General features: G+C 40.2%; 1 protein-coding gene across 1 annotated transcript in view; it reads right to left on the bottom strand.

The window, feature by feature from the left end:
* Positions 1–23,291, bottom strand: part of LOC101270824 (transmembrane protein 14C) — a 165,591-nt gene that overhangs the window by 12,070 nt on the left and 130,230 nt on the right. Inside the window, exons 24-31 of the mRNA XM_033408087.2 lie at positions 22,725–22,782; positions 22,547–22,628; positions 15,009–15,057; positions 13,796–13,943; positions 12,952–13,001; positions 10,759–10,888; positions 9,604–9,677; positions 9,369–9,438 (exon numbers count right to left, since the gene is read on the bottom strand). Of these exons, the coding sequence (XP_033263978.1) occupies positions 9,369–9,438; positions 9,604–9,677; positions 10,759–10,888; positions 12,952–13,001; positions 13,796–13,943; positions 15,009–15,057; positions 22,547–22,628; positions 22,725–22,782 (661 nt within the window). The remainder of the gene's footprint in view (positions 1–9,368; positions 9,439–9,603; positions 9,678–10,758; positions 10,889–12,951; positions 13,002–13,795; positions 13,944–15,008; positions 15,058–22,546; positions 22,629–22,724; positions 22,783–23,291) is intronic.

Consider the following 23,291-nt stretch of genomic DNA (forward strand, 5'->3'; position numbering starts at 1 on the left):
GAAACTGGTTCCAGTGGGGAGAGGGGGGCAGGGAGGGGAAAGATAGGGGTAGGGAAATAAAAAGTACAATATCTTTTATTTTGATGTTCAGTTCACACCAAACATGTCCTCACCCCATCCGGGCCCTGTCTCATCAGTGGCATCTTATCACTGTCAATAGTGCACTAGCACCAGGCCCGACTGCTGCTTTTTACCATCCTCTTCTCTCCCACCATCAAGGCCTGAGGCTCTGCCTACAGAAAGCATCCATACCTCTCTGCATCCCCACACCGAGACTGTCCAAGGCCAGGTCCCGGGAGGAGCTCATCAGTCCCATCCCTTCAACTGGCATCCCCCAAATCCCTCTCTTGCCCGAGCTCTCTCGAGCAGCAAACCTGTGTTTCCAACTGCCCACCCAACATCTCCGCTCAAAACCCACTCTTGGGGCTTCCCTGGTGGCGCAGTGGTTGAGAGTCCGCCTGCCGATGCAGGGGACACGGGTTCGTGCCCCGGTCCAGGAAGATCCCACATGCCGCGGAGCGGCTGGGCCCGTGAGCCATGGCCGCTGAGCCTGCGCGTCCGGAGCCTGTGCTCCGCAACGGGAGAGGCCACAACAGTGAGAGGCCCACATACCGAAAAAAAGAAAAAAAACCACTCTTTTCCATTCCTCCCCACCCCAGCTGCTCTTTCTTCCCCACCATACACTCGGCCCCGCCACACACACTTAACTGGGAAGACATCTGCTCTTCCCTCTCTCCTCCCACATCTAGCTAGTCACTATAGATTTCCCCCCTGAAAGTTCTGGAATTTAATTTCATGAATTTGCTCAATGAATATTTGAGTGTTACTATGTGCAGGGAGCTGGGCAAAATGGTGGGCAGATGGTAGGAAAGCAAAGAGGCAAGTTTCCCCTTCTGCATTCCACTGCTCTACCCTGGTCTCCTTCCAGCTCCTCAGACCCTGGGCCACTCTCACCTCAGGGCCTTTGTACCTGCTGATCTTCTGACTTGCATCCTCCCCGCACCCCCCCATAACTACACTAAGGTTTCCCCTGGCCACCCAAACTAAAATTTCAACCCAACCCTCTAGCTCTTAAATCCCCTTCCCTGCTTAATTTTTACTTAGCCTCTATCACAGTATAATATACTACACATTTCACTTTTCTTGGGTATTATGTCTCCCCCACTAGAAGGTAAGGTCCAGTGAGGGCCCGTATGCTGTCTGTTTTGTTCACTAGAATATCTAACACGTAGGAAAGCGGCTGGTGCATAGCAGACATCAGTAGACATTCACTGAATGAAAGAATGAATAAGTGAGTAAATGCTGCAGAAATCCAAGATTCTACAAAATAAGATACACCTTATATCCTAAAAAAGGATCTCAGTAAAACAAGAATGTATTCTAATTATCTTATACTAGCAGTGAGGGTAGAGATACAGGAATATCAAAAACCTTAGAGACCCAAATACCTACTACATAAACAACAAACTGAAATGAATAAAATTTAGTATTTTAAGATCTGCTAAAACTACCTTTTGGGAGGAACTGTAAAATACTAATTTTTAGAAATAGCACCATAGTAGGAAATACCAGTCATAAACATCAAAGTGACAGAAGGAAAAGAAAAAGAAATTTGCTATTAAAATTATGCAAAACAGAGAATAGTCAATGTTAAAATAGTTCATGCCCTGTGGTAAAACAGAAGATACATTTTTAAGAAAAATGAGTAACTTAGGTTTAAATGTCAACTTAGATTATTTTCTATTAAAGAAACAAAAAGGAAATAGCAAAACGAGAGGTAAAACAAGAGAGATAATAAATATCTAATTGAGAGAAAAGAATGACCAAATGCAGAAAGAACTAAATTAATAATACCAGATATATAGATAAAATGATCATATATGAATGATGACCTTCATGGGACACCTGAGTTGCTTTGCTATAATAGAGTTTTCATAAACTGAAAACTTCGGTAGAGGTCACATTCTCACTTGGAAAAGAAAGAGCCCACAATCAGCCCCTCTAATAAAAAGTAAAATAAAATAAAATGAAAAGCATAAGAAAAGCTCTCAGCTTTGAGAGGTGCCACTATCTCTTCTCACTGCTCTTAGATTAGGTGTGTTTGTTTGAAAGTATGGGTGGATATTTTCTAGGGAGTTGCACTGTGTCAAGGCTAAATGATTTTTAAAAATCAAAGAAAGAATCCAGACACAGCACTGTCCTCTTCCAGCCTCAAAATAAATGGAGCTCATGCTTGAATCTCACATGGTGTCCATATCCCAGTCAGGGCCCAAAGAAACCACTTAGAAAGGATTCCAGCCAGCCCCAGTGAAGCACCGATGAACAACTACTACGTTTCTTTACATTTCTTTCCTTGCTGCCTGTTCTGTCCCTTCCGGATTTTTTTTTTTTTTTTTCTCTTCTGACAACATATTTGTAGCAAGAGCTCAAAGCATGGCCTTGAATTTCGATTTATCATGCTAATGCACCACCCGTGGAAAAGCAGGGCATCTGCTGGAACAGACAATGTTTACCTTCAATGGAGAGAAGAATCCAGGAACTCTGTGTAAATAAGCTGGTTGCCCCCTGAATGAGCTGCTTGGAATTTGTGAACCTACTAAACAGGGATCATCTGTATGGACCACTTCAGGGACATGGAAATAATTTGGCATAGAAAACCCTTTCTGAAGAGGCAATCATGTTAAGTACTTTACCTGAAACAAAGGAATGGCTCTCCAGAGAGAACAGGCTCCCCTAGGGAAATCAGTGCACTCGTTAAAGGATGCAGGTCCTAAGTGATGCAGTTGGCTCAGCTTTGTTTCCATGGTAACGGCATGCCTCTATTTAACCAGGACTTTTTGACATTCTCATAAAGGGGTTAAAACTATGTACACACAGCACTTCAAAAATGAACACAAGCAGTAAACACACCGTGGCTGAAACTAGAGTGATCTCAAATGAATGCTAACTCGTTTGTGGGTGGCTGGTAGAAGGAGTGCGCGCTTGCTTTTGAACACAGCTGTCTTCATTGCCATGAGAATTGAAGACTTTTGCCATCTGAGGAGCTTCTGAACTTATTTTGGGCACAGGCTGTAGAGAATAATTTGGTGTCTATATTACATTTATTTACTCATACTTCTGATAAAACGGTTTTTAGCGCTACACAGAATCAACCCTAGGATTAATACCCAAGCTCTCCTAAATTACGGCATTTAAAAAAATCTTACTCTGAGGTGACACCCTGTGGCTTAAAATGATAAAAGGCCAACAACCTTCACCGGAGCGAGAATAGTCTTCTTTACCAAAATATCCTTCCTGTGGAGGCACTTTCCTAGCGCCAATTCCTTTGTTTTTTCTACCAATGCGTACTATGCCGAGAATATGAAAAATTAAAGACAATCTTTATCGCTGAATTCCTCAGTCTGACGGGGAGTACTGAAATAACTTCTGTCTGGATTAATGCATTTTAAAAATCAGTAAATCAATTCATAATACTTAGTTGTGACTATGTATAAATGATTATTCAATATGGAATTATGCAGAGGTTCGTCACTAAATGACAGCATTTTCTAAGTTTCTTATTCTGGTTCCTTGGCAAATATTCACTGAATGCCTCTATGTGCCAGGCACCAAACTAGGCAATCATAGCACCATTGGAACAAAGAAGCTATCCTCCTGACTCCTTCCCAACTCTGGAGGCCTCTCCAAGAAGGTACATGAGGGCAAAATGCAAAATCATGAGTAATCATCCCGTTTGCTTGCAGTTCTGGGAGCACGGCATATCCAAAGTTCCAGGGTAAACATTAAAACAACAGTCTATGAGCAAAATAGCAGAATAGGCGTTTTCTACTGTTTTCCCCCAAAGGACACCAATTTTGAAAATCACCTACTGACAGAGTGGCCTTCGTGGAAGTCTGAGAGTCCAGTGGGGAAGATCTAACACATTGTCTGAGGAAGAAAAAAATGCAAGATTGGCTGCACGGAAGAGGATAACAAGGACACTTTCGCTTGAGCCGCATCACCACTTGCTCAAAGGCAGCACAGCTCAGGGCCAAGAGAGGCCCTCTTAGCTCATGATTTCTCCACTGGGGAAGGTGAGAGGGTTTGAGGGAGCGCTCGTTTTCCCCAGCTGTGAGGGACCCTGCCAAAGAAGACCGTTTCTTGCTTGCCCCATCCAGAACACTGAGGGACACTCCATGGCTCGGGGGTGGGGAGTGGCTGGGAGAACCGAATCCGGGGTTCTCAGGGAGCATCAAACGGATGCAGATCCTACTGTTTCAGGGACTCCATTAGGAAGCCTACTCATGAGCTGCTGGGGAGGCCTCACCTACAGATCCCCCCGCAACTGGACCATGGACAGCGCAACCAATCCATGTGCCTCACCCATACACAGCCCCAGCCTGTGGTTGGCTCACTTTGCAAACACACACCCCAATGCACACACACACTTTGCACACACACCCCAGGGGCAATGACTGTGAGTGTTTGAAGACAGCCAGCACTATTCAGCAGGATGGGGATTAAGCACACATGCTTGGGCATCCACCACTGCCCTAGGGAAAGCAGCAGGAGGCTGGGAGCACCTGGCCTGGCCATGCAGATTCCAGAGAAAGCGAGAGATCTGCAGAGGTACCCCGGAGAAAGCAAAGTGTGGAGCAGGCAGAGCCATAGGAAAGGTCTGAGAAAGCTTCAGAATCCCTAGTAGACAAAAGGTATTTCTCTCCTGAAGCCAGTCAGCAAAGACTAAAGGAGGTGACTGCTTCTTCAAATATGAAGACAGCAACGCGAAGCTTCAAGGAACGTGAGAACTCAAGGAAACGTGACACCTCCCCCAACCCACAATAATTATATAGTCATGGACCGCCACAGAAAATGGAGCTCTGCAATTTGCCTAGTAAAGACTGCAAAATAGTTGCTTTCAGGAAGCTCAGTTGGCTACAAGAACACACACAGACAATTCAATAAAATCAGGTAAACAATAAGCAAACAAAATGAAAAGTTTAGGGGCTTCCCTGGTGGTGCAGTGGTTGAGAGTCCGCCTGCCGATGCAGGGGACACGGGTTCGTGCCCCGGTCCGGGAAGATCCCACATGCCGCGGAGCGGCTGGGCCCGTGAGCCACGGCCGCTGAGCCTGCGCGTCCGGAGCCTGCGCTCCGCAACGGGAGAGGCCGCAACAGTGAGAGGCCCACATACCGAAAAAAAAAAAAAAAAATGAGAAGTGTAATAGAGAAATAGAAATAATAGAAAAAGAACCAAACAGAAACTCTGGAGCGAAAGAATACAAAAGTGAAATGAAAAATAGAGAATATGAGCAGCAGACCTGATCCAGAAGAAGAAGAATCTGTGTCAAAGGCAGATCATTTATCCAAATTATCCAGTCAGAGGAAAAAGGAAAAAGAATAAAAGAGAGTAAGAAAGCCTATATGGACTATGTGATGGCACTAATACAAACAAACTATACCATTAATAGAAACAATTCACAGAAACACAACAAACAATCCTAAAATTTCTATGGAACAACAAAAGACCTCGAATAGCCAAAGCAATCTTGAGAGAGAAGAACAAAGCTGGAGGCATCATGTTTCCTGATGTCAAACTACATTACAAAGATGTAATAAAACAGTAGGGTACTGGCATAAAAAAGAGACCGGGAAATCAATGGAATAGAATAGACAGCCAAGAAATAAACCCAGGCATACAATCAAATTAATTGACAACAAAGAAGCCAAGAGTATACGATGGAAAAAAAAAAAGTCTCTTCAATAGATGGTGTTAGGAAAACATGACAGGCACGTGTAAAAGAATGAAACTGGACCACGATCTCACACCATACACAAAAGTTAACTCAAAATCGATTAAAGACTTATATGTAAGACTTGAAATCGTAAAATTCCTAGAAGAAAATACAGGCCGTAAGCTCCTTGACATCCATCTTGATGATCATTTTTTGGATTTGACACCAAAAGCAAAGGCAACAAAAATGAAAATTAACAAGTGGGACTACATCAAACTAAAAAGCTTCTGCATAGAAAAGAAAACCAACAACAAAATGAAAAATCAAACTACAAAAGGGAAGAAAATATTTTCAAATCGTACATCTGACAAGGGGTTACTATCCAAAATATATAAAGAGCTCATATAATTCAATAGCCAAAAAACCAAATAATCGATTAAAATGAGAGCAGAGAATCTGAACAGACATTTTTCCAAAGACATACAGACAGCCAACAGGTGCACTGACGATTGGAGCAAACCAAAACCACAACGAGATAAACTCACACCTATTAGAATTCCTATTATCAAAAAGACAAGAGATAACAAGTGTTGGTGAAAATGTGGAGAAAAGAGAACCCTTGTGCACTGTTAGTTGGAATGTAAATTGGTGCAGCTACTCTGGAAAACAGTATGGAGGTTCTTCCAAAAATTAAAAATGAAACTACCATATAATCTAGCAATTCCACTTCTTTGTATTTAACAGAAGAAAATGAAAACACTAACTTGAAAATATATATGTACCCACCATGTTCACTGCAGTATTATTTATAGTAGCCAAGACATGGAAGCAATATGTGTCCAATGATGGATAAAGAAAATGTGGTATATATATATACACAACAGGATAATATTCAGTCGTAAAAAAGAATAAAATCTTGCCATTTGTGTCAACACGGATGGACCTTGAGGGCAAAATGCTAAGTGAAATAAGTCAGACAGAAAGACAAATACTGTGTGACCTCACTTATATGTGGAATCGAAAAGGAAAACAAAAAACAAAACCAAACTCATAGGTACAGAGAACAGATTGGTGGTTGCCAGAGGTGGGTGAAGGGGTGCAAATGGGTGAAGGGGGTGAAAAGGTACAAACTTCCAATTACAAAATAAGTCCTAGGGCTGTAATTTACAGACAGGATGGCGACTGTAGTTAATACTTTATTGTGTATTTGAAAGTTTCTGAGACAGTAGATCTTAAAAGCTATCATCTCAAGAAAAAAAAAATGCAACTACCTGTGGGGATAGATGTTAACTCGACTTATTGTTGTAATCATTTTACAATATGTACAAATATCAAATCATTGTTATACACCTGAAATTAATATGCTACCTGAAATTAATATGCTACATGTCAATGATATCCCAATTTTAAAACAAGGAAACAATCTACACGTTATTGGAGTCCCAGAAGGATAAAAGAGGGAAAGGGGGCAGAAGGCTATTTTAAAAAATAATGGCCGATGGGGGAGAATGGATGCATGTATACGTGTGGCTGAGTGGCTTTGCTGTGCACCTGAAATTATCACAACACTGTTAATCGGCTATACCCCAATATAAAATTTAAAAATTAAAAAAATAGGGACTTCCTTCGTGGCGCAGTGGTTAAGAAACTGCCTGCCAATGTAGGGGGACATGGGTTCGAGCCCTGGTCCGGGAAGATCCCACATGCCGTGGAGCAACTAAGCCCGTGAGCCACAACTACTGAGCCTGCGCTCTAGAGCCCATGAGCCACAGCTACTGAGTGAGCCCTTGTGCCTAGAGCCCATGCTCCGCAACAAGAGAAGCCACCACAATGAGAAGCCCGCGCACAGCAACGAAGAGTAGCCCCCGCTCGCCGCAGCTAGAGAAAGCCCACGCGCAGCAGTGAAGACCCATCGCAGCCAAAAATTAATCAGTTATTTTTTTAATAATAATAATGGCTGAAAACTTCCAAAATCTGGGGAGAAATTTGGACATCCAAGTTCATGAAGCTCTCAAACCCCCAAAAGATTCACCCACAAAGATCTTTTGCAAGACACATTATAACGAAACTGTGTAAAATCAAACACACGGAGAGAATTTTAAAAGGAGCAAAAGAAAAAAAATTTTCTCACATACAAGGGGACACCCATAACGCTATTAGCAGATTTCTCTGCAGAAACCTTACAGGCAAAAAAAGAGTGGGATAATGTATACATGTAAAGTGCTGAAAGAAAAAACTGCCAACCAACAATACTTTACCTAGAAAAGTTGTCCTTCATAAATGAAGGAAAGATTAAAACTTTCCCAGAAAAATAAAAGCTTAGGGAGTCATCACCACTAGATCTGCCTTACAAATAGTGTGGAAAGCAGTTTATCAAAAGAAATGACAAAACACTAATTAGTAACATGAAAATATATTAAAAAATATAAAACACACTGGTAAAGTATATATTCAAATTTGGAATACTGTAATATTGTAATACAGTGGTGTGTTAATGAACTCTAGAATAAAGGTCAAAGGGTGAAAATATTTAAAATAATTATAGCTATAATTTCTAATAGATATACAATATAAAAAGAGATAAATTATAACATCTAAAACATAAAATGTGGGTGGGGAGAGAAAAACGGTAGAGTTTTGTGTGCAATAGAAGTTATCAGCTTAAACTGTATCTCGAAAATGTTTTATGTGAGCCTCATGGTAAACACAAAGCAGAAATCTATAGTAGATACATAAAAAATAAAGAAAAGGGAATCAAGGCATACCACTATAGAAAATCATCAACCACAAAAGAAAACAGCAAGAGAGGAAGAAATTAAAAGAAACAACAAAACAGCCAGAAAACAATTAATACAAAGGCATTAGTAAGTCCTTACAAATCAATGATTACTTTAAATGTAAATGGAGAGTGGAAGCTAACGCAACATTATAAAGCAACCACACTCCAATAAAAATTCATTTAAAAAAAAGAAAAGAAACGTAAATGGATTAAATTCTCCAATCAAATGGCACACAGTGGCTATATGGATAAACTATGACCCAACTATATGCTGCCTACTGGAGACTCAACTCAGCTTTAAGGACGCACACAGGCTCATAGTGAAAGAATGGAAAAAGATATTCCATGCAAGTGGAAATCAAAAGAAAGCAGGAATAGCTATGCTCATATCATTCAAAACAGACTTTAAAGTCAAAAAATTTAACAAGAGACAAAGAAGTTCATTACATAATGATAAAGGGGTCACTCCAACAAGAGAACGTTAACACATGTAAATATAGGCACCCAATGTCACAGCACCTAAACATTTTAAGCAAACGCTAACAGATCTAAAGGGAGAAAGCGACAACACTATCATAGTAGGGGACTGCCTTCTGTGGGGTGGGAGGGGAGGCATGCCGGTTGATGGGACTTGTGTCCCAGGCTATATGCTTCTCGACACAGACGTTCTTGTTCCTGAGTGAAAACCTCTGCTCCTCCCCTTGACCTTCAGGCACATTTGGAGCTGGTTAAGCAGATGGCACTGCCCTCTCCAAGGCCTGGCAACTGTCACTCTGTATAGTGATTGTATCTGCCTCAATTTGAATAACAGCCCAGTCTGCCAAAATCAGATTAATTTTGCTTTATTCTGCAGAAAGAAGTTTAGAATTCTCTCACCTCTGTCTTCCAAGTTTTGCAGTTTATGTTTGAAGCCAGTACTTTTCACCAATGACTCTTGGGTCACAGTCTTAAAAAAAAAAAAAAAAAGGCCACAAATACATGTATTCATGTCGAAATAAGAAACACATGGTGCTACATTATCCCTTAAGAAGGAATAAGCTAGTACATTAAGCAAATATAATATTAATTCTGGAAAACCAGATGAATAACCAACAATTAAATAGTACAATACCTCAGATACATTTTCTTCAACATCTGAGTGCTCCAAGGAAGAGAGATCACTCGGTGGGGGGGGACTTTGAAGTTCTGAGCATTAGAGAGAATGAATAGTTTTAAGGGAATAAACACACTGAGAGGCAATAACATTTCACTATCAGTCTATAAATTAAATTTCAACATCCACTGCCCTACCTCCCGCAAAAGGACACAGTTCTAAAAAAAAAAAAAAAAAAAACCCCAAACCAAAAACCACTTTGTAACTTGCAGGGCATGCATGGGTATTAGGGGTTACAGGTCTGTAGATAAAATGAATAGCCAGTTACCTACTAGGGCAGCACCTTTAGTACCTGCCCATCTGGCCCCAAACACACAGCAAGGACTCTGCCACCTCAACGTGGTCCTTCTCTTTCCTCTCTTAGATGCACTCCCTTACTCCTCTTCCTCTCTGTTATATTTCCCTCTCTCCTGCTATATTTCCCTCTCTCCTATTTTCCTTTCCCCACTTCTTTTCTTCCAGTGGCAGCCAAATTAAGAGGCTGGCAGTCACGTGCTTGCTAATGCCATCATGTGCCTGCCAACGTGCAATGCTCTAAAATGATAGGTGAAGAAAACAAAATCCCTACTCTTACCAACTTAAAAAAGATGTGAATTGTTTTCATAAAATACAGCGGGGGCTGAGATAAACCTTACGGGTCAAGTGTTGGCACACTCTGGCCCCTCAGGCCAAATCCAGTCTGCCACCTGGTTTTATAAATAAAGTTTTATGGAAACACAGCCATGCCCATTGGTTTACATCTTGTCCGTGGCTCATTTGGAGGTACAAATGCAGAGCTGAATAGATGCAACAGAAACTCTAGGGGCCAAAAAGCAAAAAGCAATTACTCTGGTGCTCTACAGAAAAAGTTTACCAACCCCTGCAATAAATCATTTGAGCTTCTTGTTATTTTTAAAGTGGAAGAATACCAGCAATTCTTATGCACAAGCTGATCTCAAATGTTAAAACAGAATTAAAACAATGTCCTCTGGCTTTTGTTAATGAGGGCATAAAAGAGAAGATCAATCATACTTTCACACTTTCTTCAACAGATATTAAAATACATTTTTCTTTTTCAAACTACCTTTCCCAAAATATAATTTTTTCTACGTAGATTGACAGAAAATCACATACCTATCTTCTGGGCAGAATCTTCAGGAGTTAAAAAGGCAGAACTACTCTGAAATTCCGTTCCAGAAATTTTTGGGGGTGTGACATTATTTTGCCTAGAGGTATCTTTCCGTAATGGTGTTAGAATTTTAGCCTGAAATATAGTATTTTTTATAAAGTGTTAACTTGTTTTGAGTGGTTGTGAATGTTATCGAAACATTCCAAGACATTTCCAACATCCTTTTTAAATGATTAAGTATTGGATATGCTCCATTTGAAAAAACCAGTAAGACCATAAGATCGCAGGGTTGGAAGCACATTAGGTCAGGCATCAACTGATGACTGCAAGTCAAAGTTCTCAAAGTGTGCTCCCAAACCACAGGCTCGGCAACACCTGAGAACTTGACAGAAGAGCAAATTCTCAAGCCCCAGTGACAATGTGCTCAATCAAAAACTCTGGGGACAGGACCCAGCAATCTGCATTTCCGCAAGCCATCCCGGTCATTCTGAACACTAAAGTCTGAGAACCATTGCTCTAATTCAGGAGTCAGCAAACTACAGCTCACTGTAAATAAAGCTCTTGTAAATATAAGTTTTACTGGAACACAACACATCCCCTCATCTGAGTATCGTCCATGGCTGCCTTCACGCTACAATGGCAGAGTTGAACGGCTGCCACAGGAACCATATGCCCGAAAAGACTGAAATATTTAGTATCTGGCCCTTCACAGAAAACAGTTGCCAAGCCCTGCTTCTAAGTTATTCTCTTAAACTCCAGCACAGAGAAGTGAGTTCTAGATACCAATGTCTGTATAAAGTCAGCAGTGCCCTCACTGAAAATCAGCACAGACTTCTTGTCAGCTGCACACCTTAAATTGATGGATTCTCAAAGCTTTCCTGTTTCTTCTTTGGTACCTATTTTTCTAAAAAGCTGTATATCGCTAAAAACTGTTCTTTTGGCCTATTTCTAACTGATAACTCCTTGTCTCAGGTTGAACTATTCAACAAATATTCAGGTAGTTGCTCTGGCTCACAGGTTTGAGCTATAAACTCTCTCGGTCACCTCAGAACATGAGTGTCCCTTAGCCTCACAGAAGGCAGCACCCCGCGCCCCCAGGCTGATGGCAGAAGGCAGGTCGGGCAGGGAGGGCAGATGACAAGCTACTATTAGGGCACTAACAACATTCTATTTCTGTACACGCAAGCAGGGCGCTGCTCATGCCCTGAGAATCCCAGCAGCTGCCCTTCGAAAACTCTTAAAGACTTCGCACTATATTCTGCAGTTTGTGTGTGTGTGTGTGTGTGTGTGTGTGTGTGTATGTGTGTGTGTAGATACATATATATAAAATATATGTACATATATGTATTATATATGTATGTACATATATTAGATGTGTATTATATGCATGTAATATGCACATATGTGTATTTTTAAATATAAGTATATATAGTTTGTACATATAAAGTATATGTGCACAATTATATATAATACATATCATATATACATGATTATATGTTACATATTTTATATAAAATATCATATATACAGTATATATACACACACACTATACTATATATACTATCTATCTATCTAATTTCATTTGACAAAGAACAAAAGCCAACTGCTTAGAGAGGTAATTCAGCTAAAAGCATGATAAATTAAGCTCCTAATTGGCCCGGAGGACACTCGTGTCCATGTTCTTAACTACTTTGATATAAAACAAGGATAAGTGAGAGGAATTAAGAAACTTTCAAGGCTTATTCAATATTTGAAATGGCTGAAGGCATTTCAACTGCTTGCAAAATAAAGACTTAAATGTTTAAATCATTAAAATCTTTGGGAGTAACATGTCAACAAACTGAGAACTAACGGAAGAATTAAACCAGGAAGTTTATTTTAAAATATAAATTCAAAAAAGCATACATTTGCAGGAAGTCAGAAGAGCCCAGATTTCAAGCTTAGTTCATAATAAACATCTTGCAACAAATTTGCAACCAATGAAAAAAGATCCTAAATTTTTACCCAAGATTCATATAAAATGTTTAGAAGTCCTTGAAGTTTCTATTGAAAGTGGTTCACATACTAGTAAACCACTGGTTTATTCTTCTCATATTTCAGAAAGGAGTTTTTTGAGAAATAAAGGTGGTTGAAAGAGATCAGCTTGTTTCAAGCTTACACCATGACAGCACACGGCAATCCAGACAAAATTTACTTACTTCATCTTTCTCAAGGTCACTGCCACTACTGAGGGGGAAAAGTGGCAAGGCTAGAATGGAAGGGAATAAGAGTACAGTGGGTAAGTTTGCTTATAAGAAATACCCAAATACACACTAGAAGCAATTCCCATTTCCCACAGCTTGCTGAAATGTCTAGCTCTTATGATCTAATTACTCACCTTTGTTCCTCACTACCCAGCATGAATTCTCTGCTCCAGACCCTGTTCTGAATGCTGTTCTCATGTCTTTCTAGTTTTACCTAATTAGAATGCTTCCCCTTCTCCACACCTCTTCAAATCCTATTCTTCTCCCAAGGATTAGCTGAGGTCCCACCCAGCTCTTCCTTGAAGCTTTTCCTGATGATTTCAGCTTACGCCAGATTCCTCTTATCTGAACTCCTTACTCCATTTATCCACAGCTCAAATTTAACAATTATTGGTCAATTCCATATTCTTTCATACCGTTTTACATATGTACATTTTCCCTTTCCCGTCTACAAGGGAAGGAGGACCACATGATCACATCTCTTTGGCACCCACTGCTCCCATCACGTATTGAAAAATTAATATCTGATAATTTATTTGAAAAGTGACTGGAAAAAAAACACACACCAAACTTACTTTTTTTTTTTTTTTTTTGTGGTACGCGGGCCTCCCACTGCCGTGGCCTCTTCTGTTGCGGACCACAGGCTCCGGACGCGCAGGCTCAGCGGCCATGGCTCACGGGCCCAGCCGCTCCACGGCATGTGGGATCCTCCCTCCTGGGCAGGGGCACGAACCCGTGTTCCCCGCATCAAGCAGGCGGACTCCCAACCACTGTGCCAACAGGGAAGCCCCAAACTTACTTTTTATGTTACTTCTGGTTCTTATCTTTTTTCTATTAGTATATGACTTTAGGGATTTCCTTTTTTGGTTACTGGTCCAAGACAGTTCACTGGCACTAGTACTTGAGTCTTCATTACTCTCTGAGAAGAGGTGTTTCCTATAATTAGACTTTTACAAACACAGTGATAAATGAGAACTATTAAAAGGATGTTAGTACCATTTATGTGCAATTAAACATATGACTATGAAGTTAGACAAAAGAGAAATAACTCCTTCTTCTAGAAGACTGGGCTTTCTTCCATAATGAAAGGGCACAGAAGTAAGGAGAAGGGAGAAAAAGAGGATGATTATTTCATTAGTTCTCCACCAAGCGGCTATAGTAAAAGAGACACAATCCTCTCTAATCAAATACTTGTAGCTGTAGAGATGGTAGATAACTTTCCAAAAGCTGATGCACCTGACTACTGGGCCAACACTAACTTCAAAACACTAACCCATAGGACTGAGAACCACCGCTAAGAGAAAGTCAGAAGGAGCTTTAATCTGTTTGTTTGAAGCCCATGATCTCTTATTTTAGAAAAAAAAATTTCATTTACTGTCTATACATTTTTTTTTAACGTACTGACAATAGACTTAAACTCTGCTTCCCAAAGCAAGAACAACAACGGAGAGATGGAAACGGGCACACACAGGAACAAAACCACGTCACTGACTCAGAGCAAAAAATTTCTTTTCAATTCATTAACACTTCTGATTCTATTCAGAGTAAATCTCAGCTGCTAGTAGGTCTTTAATATTTCTCTTCTACTTCATAATCTTTTTTTTTTTTTTTAACAAAGCAAGAACAGACTTTTGGCTCAAGGCCTAATACAAGGAAAAGTACAATTCAATATAACTTTGTTATTCTCCGTCATATTTATTTGGGGGCTTACCAACTATTTGTTACAACTAATGCTGACTTTCCATTTCAAAGTGAAATGCTTTATGCATGTGGCTGATTCACTTTGGTGTACAACAGAAACTAACACAGTATTGTGAAGCAATTATACTCCAATAAAGATCTATTAAAAAATAAAAATAGAAGTGAGGAAAGAAAAATAAATAAATAAAACAAGCTTAAGATAAACTTAACTGAGAAACAAAGAGCAGAGTAATGGTAAAGTTTGAAGACGGTATGAAAATAACTAAAACATGGGAAGGACTGCCCCAAAACAATGAAAGTGATTCCATTACCGACATCCTTGTTTCTTGCTTTCTGTCACCCTCCAAAGCAGACTCTTCCCTAAAAGCAAAATACATTGAATTAATGGAACTGTTTCACCAACATCTTCTCCTTTCCCAACTTCACAGCACTTTTTCTTTCCCTTTACACGTCCTTTGATTGTGAGCCCAACTCATGGGAAGTACCCCATTCTGAGACAAACTTTCTACCTTGCAATCCATCTCCATACATCTTCTGCCTGCCAACAACTGGCTATTTAACACAGAACAAAACTTTATTGAGCCCTTCTCTGTCAGGCATCCAAAGAAGAGGCAGGCAGGGTAACGTCAGCAAGTAAGCAGTGAGTGTGACGATGCTACAGAGCTGTTTCCCGCCTGGCTCTGCCTTAGAATCAGCTGGGTGCTAAAAAGGCAAGCTTTTCTTGATGATTAGTGATGTTGAGCATCTTTTCATATACTTATTGGCCATTTGTATATCTTCTTTGGAGAAATGTCTATTCAAGTCCTTTCCCCATTTTTTTAATCAGGTGTTTTTTTTTTTTTTTTTTTTGCTACTGAATTGTAGGAGTTCCTTATATATTATACTTCAGATATTTACCCCTTATCAAATACAGTTTGCTATTGTCATAAAACCAAAAGACAAGTCTTTCTATTTGCTACCATATAGAAAGAAACTTGATTTTTTTACGTTAATCTTATATCCTTTGATTTTGTTAAAGGGGAGTTGTTTAATGGGGACCAAGTTTCAGAAAGATGAAGATGAAAAAGCTCAGGAGATGGATGGTGGTGATGGCTGCACAACAACGTGAAGGTACTTAATGCCACTGAACGGTACACTTGAAAACGGTTAAGATGGTAAATTTTACATTATGCCTATTTTATCACAATTTTTAAAAAGTTATGCTAACACATATATATGGAATTTAAGAAAAAAAATGTCATGAAGAACCTAGGGGTAAGACAGGAATAAAGACACAGACCTACTAGAGAATGGACTTGAGGATATGGGGAGGGGGAAGGGTAAGCTGTGACAAAGCGAGAGAGAGGCATGGACATATATACACTACCAAATGTAAGGTAGATAGCTAGTGGGAAGCATCCGCATAGCACAGGGAGATCAGCTCGGTGCTTTGTGACCGCCTGGAGGGGTGGGATAGGGAGGGTGGGAGGGAGGGAGACGCAAGCGGGAAGAGATATGGGAACATATGTATATGTATAACTGATTCACTTTGTTATAAAGCAGAAACCAACATGCCATTGTAAAGCAATTATACTCCAACAAAGATGTAAAAAAATAAAATAAAATAAAATACCTATTAAAAAAAAGTTAGTCTTACACTGTTAGTTTGTGTGTGTTTAGTCTTGATAGGGATACAGTAGGAAAATCAAATAGCTAGTTAAAAATCCCACTAGGGGATTATAGACAGACAGGGAACTTCAGGGAGCTTTGGGAAACCATTGTAAGTTAATGATCACTCAAGAAAGCAATAGGAAAATCATGAAACAAAGCAGGCTTGCTTAACGACGAAACTAACAACAAAAATATACATCAAGTCAATGATGTCTGCATCCTGCTGGTTGAGGTAAGTTAATGATCCCTAGGACATTCTCCTCTGCACATGCTAAAAACAAAAATATAGGGAAAGGTGACATTCCAAAGTAGAAGACCCTCATTACACTGAAACCTGAGATGACTTACCATATTTTAGCATACATTATCATCCTTCTGCTGATTTCAATAGCGCCATGACCGTCCTGGTTTGACCACTAGGGACAAGAAAACTCCCCTGTCCGACATGGAGGAGGAGGTGATGAGGGAAGCTTGATGTCTACTCAGGAATGAGGAAGAAAGTGGATTTCTCCCCTCTCCCCACTTTTCCTTTGTTTATAAAAATGTAACCCATTAAGTGCTAGGGGCAGAGCCCTCTCGCACCTCTTGTACCCCTCACAAGCCTCCTATACTAATAAACTCTTTCTTTACCTGTCACTCTGCCTCTTGCTGAATTCTTTCTGTGCTGAGACAGAAGAACCTATGATCTACTGAGTCCCGAAATATGTTCTGCGGTTTCAGTCTGAATTTATAAGCAGCTACAGGTGCTGTTTTATTCCAACATGAAAGAGCTAAAAAGCTCTGAGCAGTACCCAAGATTTCTTTGCAATACTGGCATCTGAACGTCCCTTTTAATTGAAGTACTCATTTGCAGAACAAAAAAACAGAGACCCGGAGATGAACAGATTACTCCAGTCAGGAATCTTTAACTCAGAGTCTGTGGTGTTACTGTTAGACGCTCTAGGGGAACTATGTACCCTCCATAAGTCCAAGACCTACCCTTCTGCTCTATGTGGAAATATTCCGTAGGACCAAGCATGCAGCCCCTTCCCAAAGCCGAATCCGGACCTCTAGGAGCAAGAGCAACAATGTTCCATGCCTCTCAGAATGAGAAAAAGGATTCTCAGATTCAAGTGGGGCTGAAGAATTCTCTCACTGCTGAACGGAGGATCAGACAGGCACAGAGAGTGGCAGCAGGTTACTGGGAAGGCACAGCCCCGGCAGGGTTGCTTTACAGCAGCACACTTCCAAACCATGCCGGAAGCCCCTGCCAGAGCCCCACTCCTTCTGAGGCAGATGTGAGAGGAAGAGGTGAAGTCGGAAGAAACCTGGATTGCTCCAAGGATCTTAAAGAATGAGACACTGGGGCTTCCCTGGTGGCGCAGTGGTTGAGAGTCCGCCTGCCAATGCAGGGGACATGGGTTCGTGCCCCGGTCTGGGAGGATCCCACGTGCCGCGGAGCGGCTGGGCCCGTGAGCCATGGCCGCTGAGCCTGTGTGTCCGGAGCCTGTGCTCCACAACGGGAGAGGCCACAACAGCGAGAGGCCTGCGTACTGCAAAAAAAAAAAAAAAAAAAAAAAGCCTGGACAAGAAAGTGTGATGGGAAGGAAGTGTAGGGGTAGGGCAGGTTTCTACCCTCTTCTAGTTGAAAGAGATCCTTGAACAATGAATGGCTAGCTATAGCGATGGTATAAAAACACTACTTTTTCTTTCCTGGCTCATGGCCTGACAGAAATGTAGGCTCTATTCCTGGCTTAGAACTCTCTCTTCTTTTTTTTTTTTTTTAGAAGGACATCAGCTCAGCTTTTATTTATTTATTTATTTCTGGCTCTGTTGGGTCTCCGTTTCTGTGCGAGGGCCTTCTCTAGTTGCGGCAAGCGGTGGCCACTCTTCATCGCGGTGCACGGGCCTCTCACTGTCACGGCCTCTCTTGTTGCGGAGCACAGGCTCCAGACGCACAGGCTCAGTAGTTGTGGCTCACGGGCCCAGTCGCTCTGCAGCATGTGGGATCCTCCCAGACCAGGGCTCGAACCCGTGTCCCCCGCACCGGCAGGCAGACCCTCAACCACTGCACCACCAGGGAAGCCCCAAAACTCTCATTTTTAAGGTCAAGAAAGAACAAATTTCACAGTATGACAGAGTGCTTTAAACTAACATCATAAAAGGAGAAACAGCACTGTTCATATATAAATTGTAAACCCTTAAAGCCCAAAACCAATATAGGCTGACACAGGAAAAACAATAGGAGAGATATCTAGTAACTCACAGAAGAAGAATGGTATTGGGGAGGTGGAGCCACAATAATATATAAAAATTAATGAAGTAAATAAAGGAAATTATAACACACTGAGGACCCTCTGGGGGACTGTGTGGTTCTGGCAGAGGAATGAAGAAATAGCCCACATCAGTATTGGATCTGTTCATTCATTCATCAGTCCATCCATCAATGAAATTGTATTACTGAACCTATTGACAAGAATGTCTAGCAACTAGAACCCTCAAAGATTGGGACTTTGCTGCAGTCCAGTGGTTAAGACTCTGCACTTCCGATGCAGGGGAGTGTGGGTTCGATCCACACTCGTTGGGGAACTAAGATCCCACATGCTGCATGGCACGGCCAAAAAGAAAAATAAATCAAATAGAACCCTCAGAGACTGCTGGTAGGAATGTAAAATGCTGCAAAGACTTTGGAAAACATTTTGGCACTTTTTAAAAAAGTTACACATATACCAATCATGATCCAGCTATCCCATTCCTATATATTTACCCAAGAGAAAAGAAAACACATCTCCATACAAAGACTTACACATGAATCCTCAGGGCTTTACTTGTAACAACAAAAACCTGGAAACTCAGATGTCCATCAGCAGGAGAATGGATAAACAAAATGTGGTATATCCATACAATGGATCCATTATTCTCCACACTACTCAATAATATAAAAGAATGAACTGTTGATACATGAGGAATCTCAAAATAATTACACTGAATGAAAGAAGCTAGAAAAAAAGTACTTATTGTTTGGTTCCATTTAAATAGATTTTTAAAACTACAAACTCATCTATAGTGACAGAAAGCAGACCAGTGATTGCTAAGGGTCGGGGTGGGAATGCAGAAAGACAGGAGGGAGGAGTTTCAAAGGGGCAGGAAGAAACTCTCGGAGATGACGGATACGGTCCTTATCTTGATTGTGGTGATGGTTCCTGGGTGTAGACATATGTCAAAAACTGTATGTCATAGATGGAAAAATCTTCAACAAAATACTAGCAAACAGAATCCAACAGCACATTAACAGGATCATACACCATGATCAAGTGGGGTTTATCCCAGGAATGCAAGGACTCTCCAATATACACAAATCAATCAATGTGATAAACCATATTAACAAATTGAAGGAGAGAAACCATATGATCACCTCAACAGATGCAGAAACAGCTTTTGGCAAAATCCAACACCCATTTAGTAGGCATAGTGGGAACGTACCTTAAGATAATAAAGGCCATATATGAAAAACCCACAGTCAACATTGTTCTCAGTGGTGAAAAACTGAAACCATTTCCTCTAAGATCAGGAACAAGACAAGGATGTCCACTCTCACCACTATTATTCACATAGTTTTGGAAGTTTTAGCCACAGCAATCAGAGACGAAAAAGAAATAAAAGGAATCCAAATCAGAAAAGAGGAAGTAAAGCTGTCACTGTTTGCAGATGACATGATACTATACATACAGCATCCTAAAGATGCTACCAGAAAACTACTAGAGCTAATCAATGAATCTGGTAAAGTAGCAGGATACAAAATTAATGCACAGAAATCTCTTGCATTCCTACACACTAATGATGGAAAATCTGAAAGAGAAATTAAGGAAACACTCCCATTTACCATTGCAACAAAAAGAATAAAATACCTAGGAACAGACCTACCTAAGGAAACAAAAGACCTGTATGCAGAAAACTATAAGACACTGATAAAAGAAATTAAAGATGATACAAACAGATGGAGAGATATACCATGTTCTTGGACTGGAATAATCAACACTGTGAAAATGACTATACTACCCAAAGCAATCGACAGCTTCAATGCAATCCCTATCAAACTACCACTGGCATTTTTCAGAGAACTAGAACAAAAAATTTCACAACTTGTATGGAAACACAAAAGACCCCAAATAGCCAAAACAATCTTGAGAAAGAAAAATGGAGCTGGAGGAATAAGGCTCCCTGACTTCAGACTATACTACAAAGCTACAGTAATCAAGACAGTATGGCACTGGCACAAGAACAGAAATATAAATCAATGGAACAAGATAGAAAGCCCAGAGATAAACCCACGCACATATGGTCACCTTATTTTTAATAAAGGAGGCAAGAGTATACAGTGGAGAGAAGACAGCCTCTTCAATAAGTGGTGCTGGGAAAACTGGACAGCTACATGCCAAAGAATGAAATTAGAACACTCCCTAACACCATACACAAAAATAAACTCAAAACAGATTAAAGACCTAAATGTAAGGCCGGATACTATAAAACCCTTAGAGGAAAACATAGGCAGAACACTCTATGGCATAAATCACAGCAAGATCCTTTTTGACCCATCTCCTAGATTAAGGGAAATAAAAATAAACAAATGGGACCTAATGAAACTTCAAAGCTTTTACACAGCAAAGGAAACCATAAATAAGACGAAAAGACAACCCTCAGAATGGGAGAAAATATTTGCAAATGATGCAACTGACAAAGGATTAATCTCAAAATATACAAGCAGCTCATGCAGCTCAATATCACAAAAACAAACAACCCAATCCAAAAATGGGCAGAAGACCTAAACAGACAGTCCTCGAAAGAAGATATACAGATTGCCAACAAACACAGGAAAGGATGCTCAACATCACTAATCATTAGAGAAATGCAAATCAAAACTACAATGAGGTATCACCTCACACTGGTCAGAATGGCCATCATCAAAAAATCTACAAACAATAAATGTGGAGAGGGTGTGGAGAAAAGGGAACACTCTTGCACTGCTGGTGGGAATGTGAATTGGTACAGCCACTATGGAGAACTGTATGGAGGTTCCTTAAAAAACTAAAAATAGAACTACCATACAACCCAGCAATCCCACTACTGGGCATATACCCTGAGAAAACCATTATTTAAAAAAAGTCATGTACCACAATGTTCATTGCAGCACTATTTACAATAGCCAGGACAGGGAAGCAACCTAAGTGTCCATCGACAGATGAATGGATAAAGAAGATGTGGTGCATATATACAATGGAATATTACTCAGCCATAAAAAGAAACGAAATTCAGTTATTTGTAGTGAGGTGGATGGACCTAGAGTCTGTCATACAAAGTGAAGTAAGTCAGAAAGAGAAAAACAAACACAGTATGCTAACACATATATATGGAATCTAAAAAAAAAATGGTTATGACGAACCTAGGGGCAGGACAGGAATAAAGATGCAGATGTAGAGAATGGATTTGAGGACACTGGGAGGGGGAAGGGTAAGCTGGGATGAAGTGAGAGAGAGGCATGGACATATATATACTACCAAATGTAAAACAGATAGCTAGTGGGAAGCAGCCACACAGCACAGGGAGACCAGCTTGGTGCTTTGGGACCACCTAGAGGGGTGGGATAGGGAGGGTGGGAGGGAGACACAAGAGGGAGGAGATATGGGGATATATGTATAGCTGATTCACTTTGTTATAAAGCAGAACCTACACACCATTGTAAAGCAATTATACTCCAATAAAGATGTTAAAAAAAAACTGTGTCAAAAATTTGATGTTAAAGTATACATCCAATTGTACACTTTAAATATGTACACTTTATTTTATTTCAGTTATATCTCAATAAAGCTGTAAAAAAAAAAAAAATCACAGGTATGACCCATTCTTCAGAGGCCTACATGGAAAGTGGCAATAAAACAATGCCAAGTAATACATGTTTTCTGGCGAGGGATATTCAGTGTTCTGCTACAGAAAACTACATCACCAAAGATAACATTGGGACTATAATGGTAGAGACACATAGGTCAAGAGAACTTTCCAGCCCTGCTCAAATCATTCTGCAGAAAACTGCACACAATGCTCTCTCCTTGTGTGGAGCACAACAAGATGCAAAAAAGGGGGAAAAACCTAGACAGTTGAATTGTAATTAATGAGTCACATTAACAGCAATCTACATGGTTTATGAGTTTTGAAAATCACGTACCTAGATGTATCATTTAATTCAGGAACCTGCATTTTTGCTGATGGTTCTTGTAAATCTAAAGAATATTCGAGTTTTGAAGTAACTTCCAAGCCTGAAAATGAAAAACAAAAATTATTAAGCATCTCAAGTAAACATTTAAATATACCATTCAAGTCTTATGACAGAAAAAAAATCTGACCTTTTTGTGTATCATCCAGTTTCGATTTTTCAGGTGAATTATCAGCTGTATTTGTTTGCTGCAGGAAAAACATATATACCTAAGTTTAACTATGTTGTCTTTGAAATTTTTTACAATTCCAAAGAAAAGCATTTAAATAGTAGGGTATCAGGCTCTTTGTTCATTAGATTTAGCTCCAAATGACTGTTGGCTGTTCCAGAAACATCAATATCTACCCTCAGAAGATTTGCCACCATCAAAGACAATCACAGAGTGTTTCAGAGTTACTAAAGGAAACATCAAAGGAAGACTTACAAAAATGTCTTCAACAGCATCATAATTGTCGAGTTATGTACGAGTTCCCAAAAAGACAATCTATCTGGAGGAATAATCTTTGGTGTATTTGTTTTTTAAAAAAATCATAACACTATCACATTTCTGTATAATGTGTCCATGTAATCAAACATAAGAAAATGGACTGAACACCAATACATGCCAAGCAGTGTGTTAGGTGCTTTATGTATTTGTGCTTTTAATCCTAAGACGGCCACACTGTAAACCAGCTATTGCCTTTGCTTTACAGATGAG

Source organism: Orcinus orca, chromosome 10 (genome assembly GCF_937001465.1).
Source record: "Orcinus orca chromosome 10, mOrcOrc1.1, whole genome shotgun sequence".
NCBI lineage: Eukaryota > Metazoa > Chordata > Mammalia > Artiodactyla > Delphinidae > Orcinus > Orcinus orca.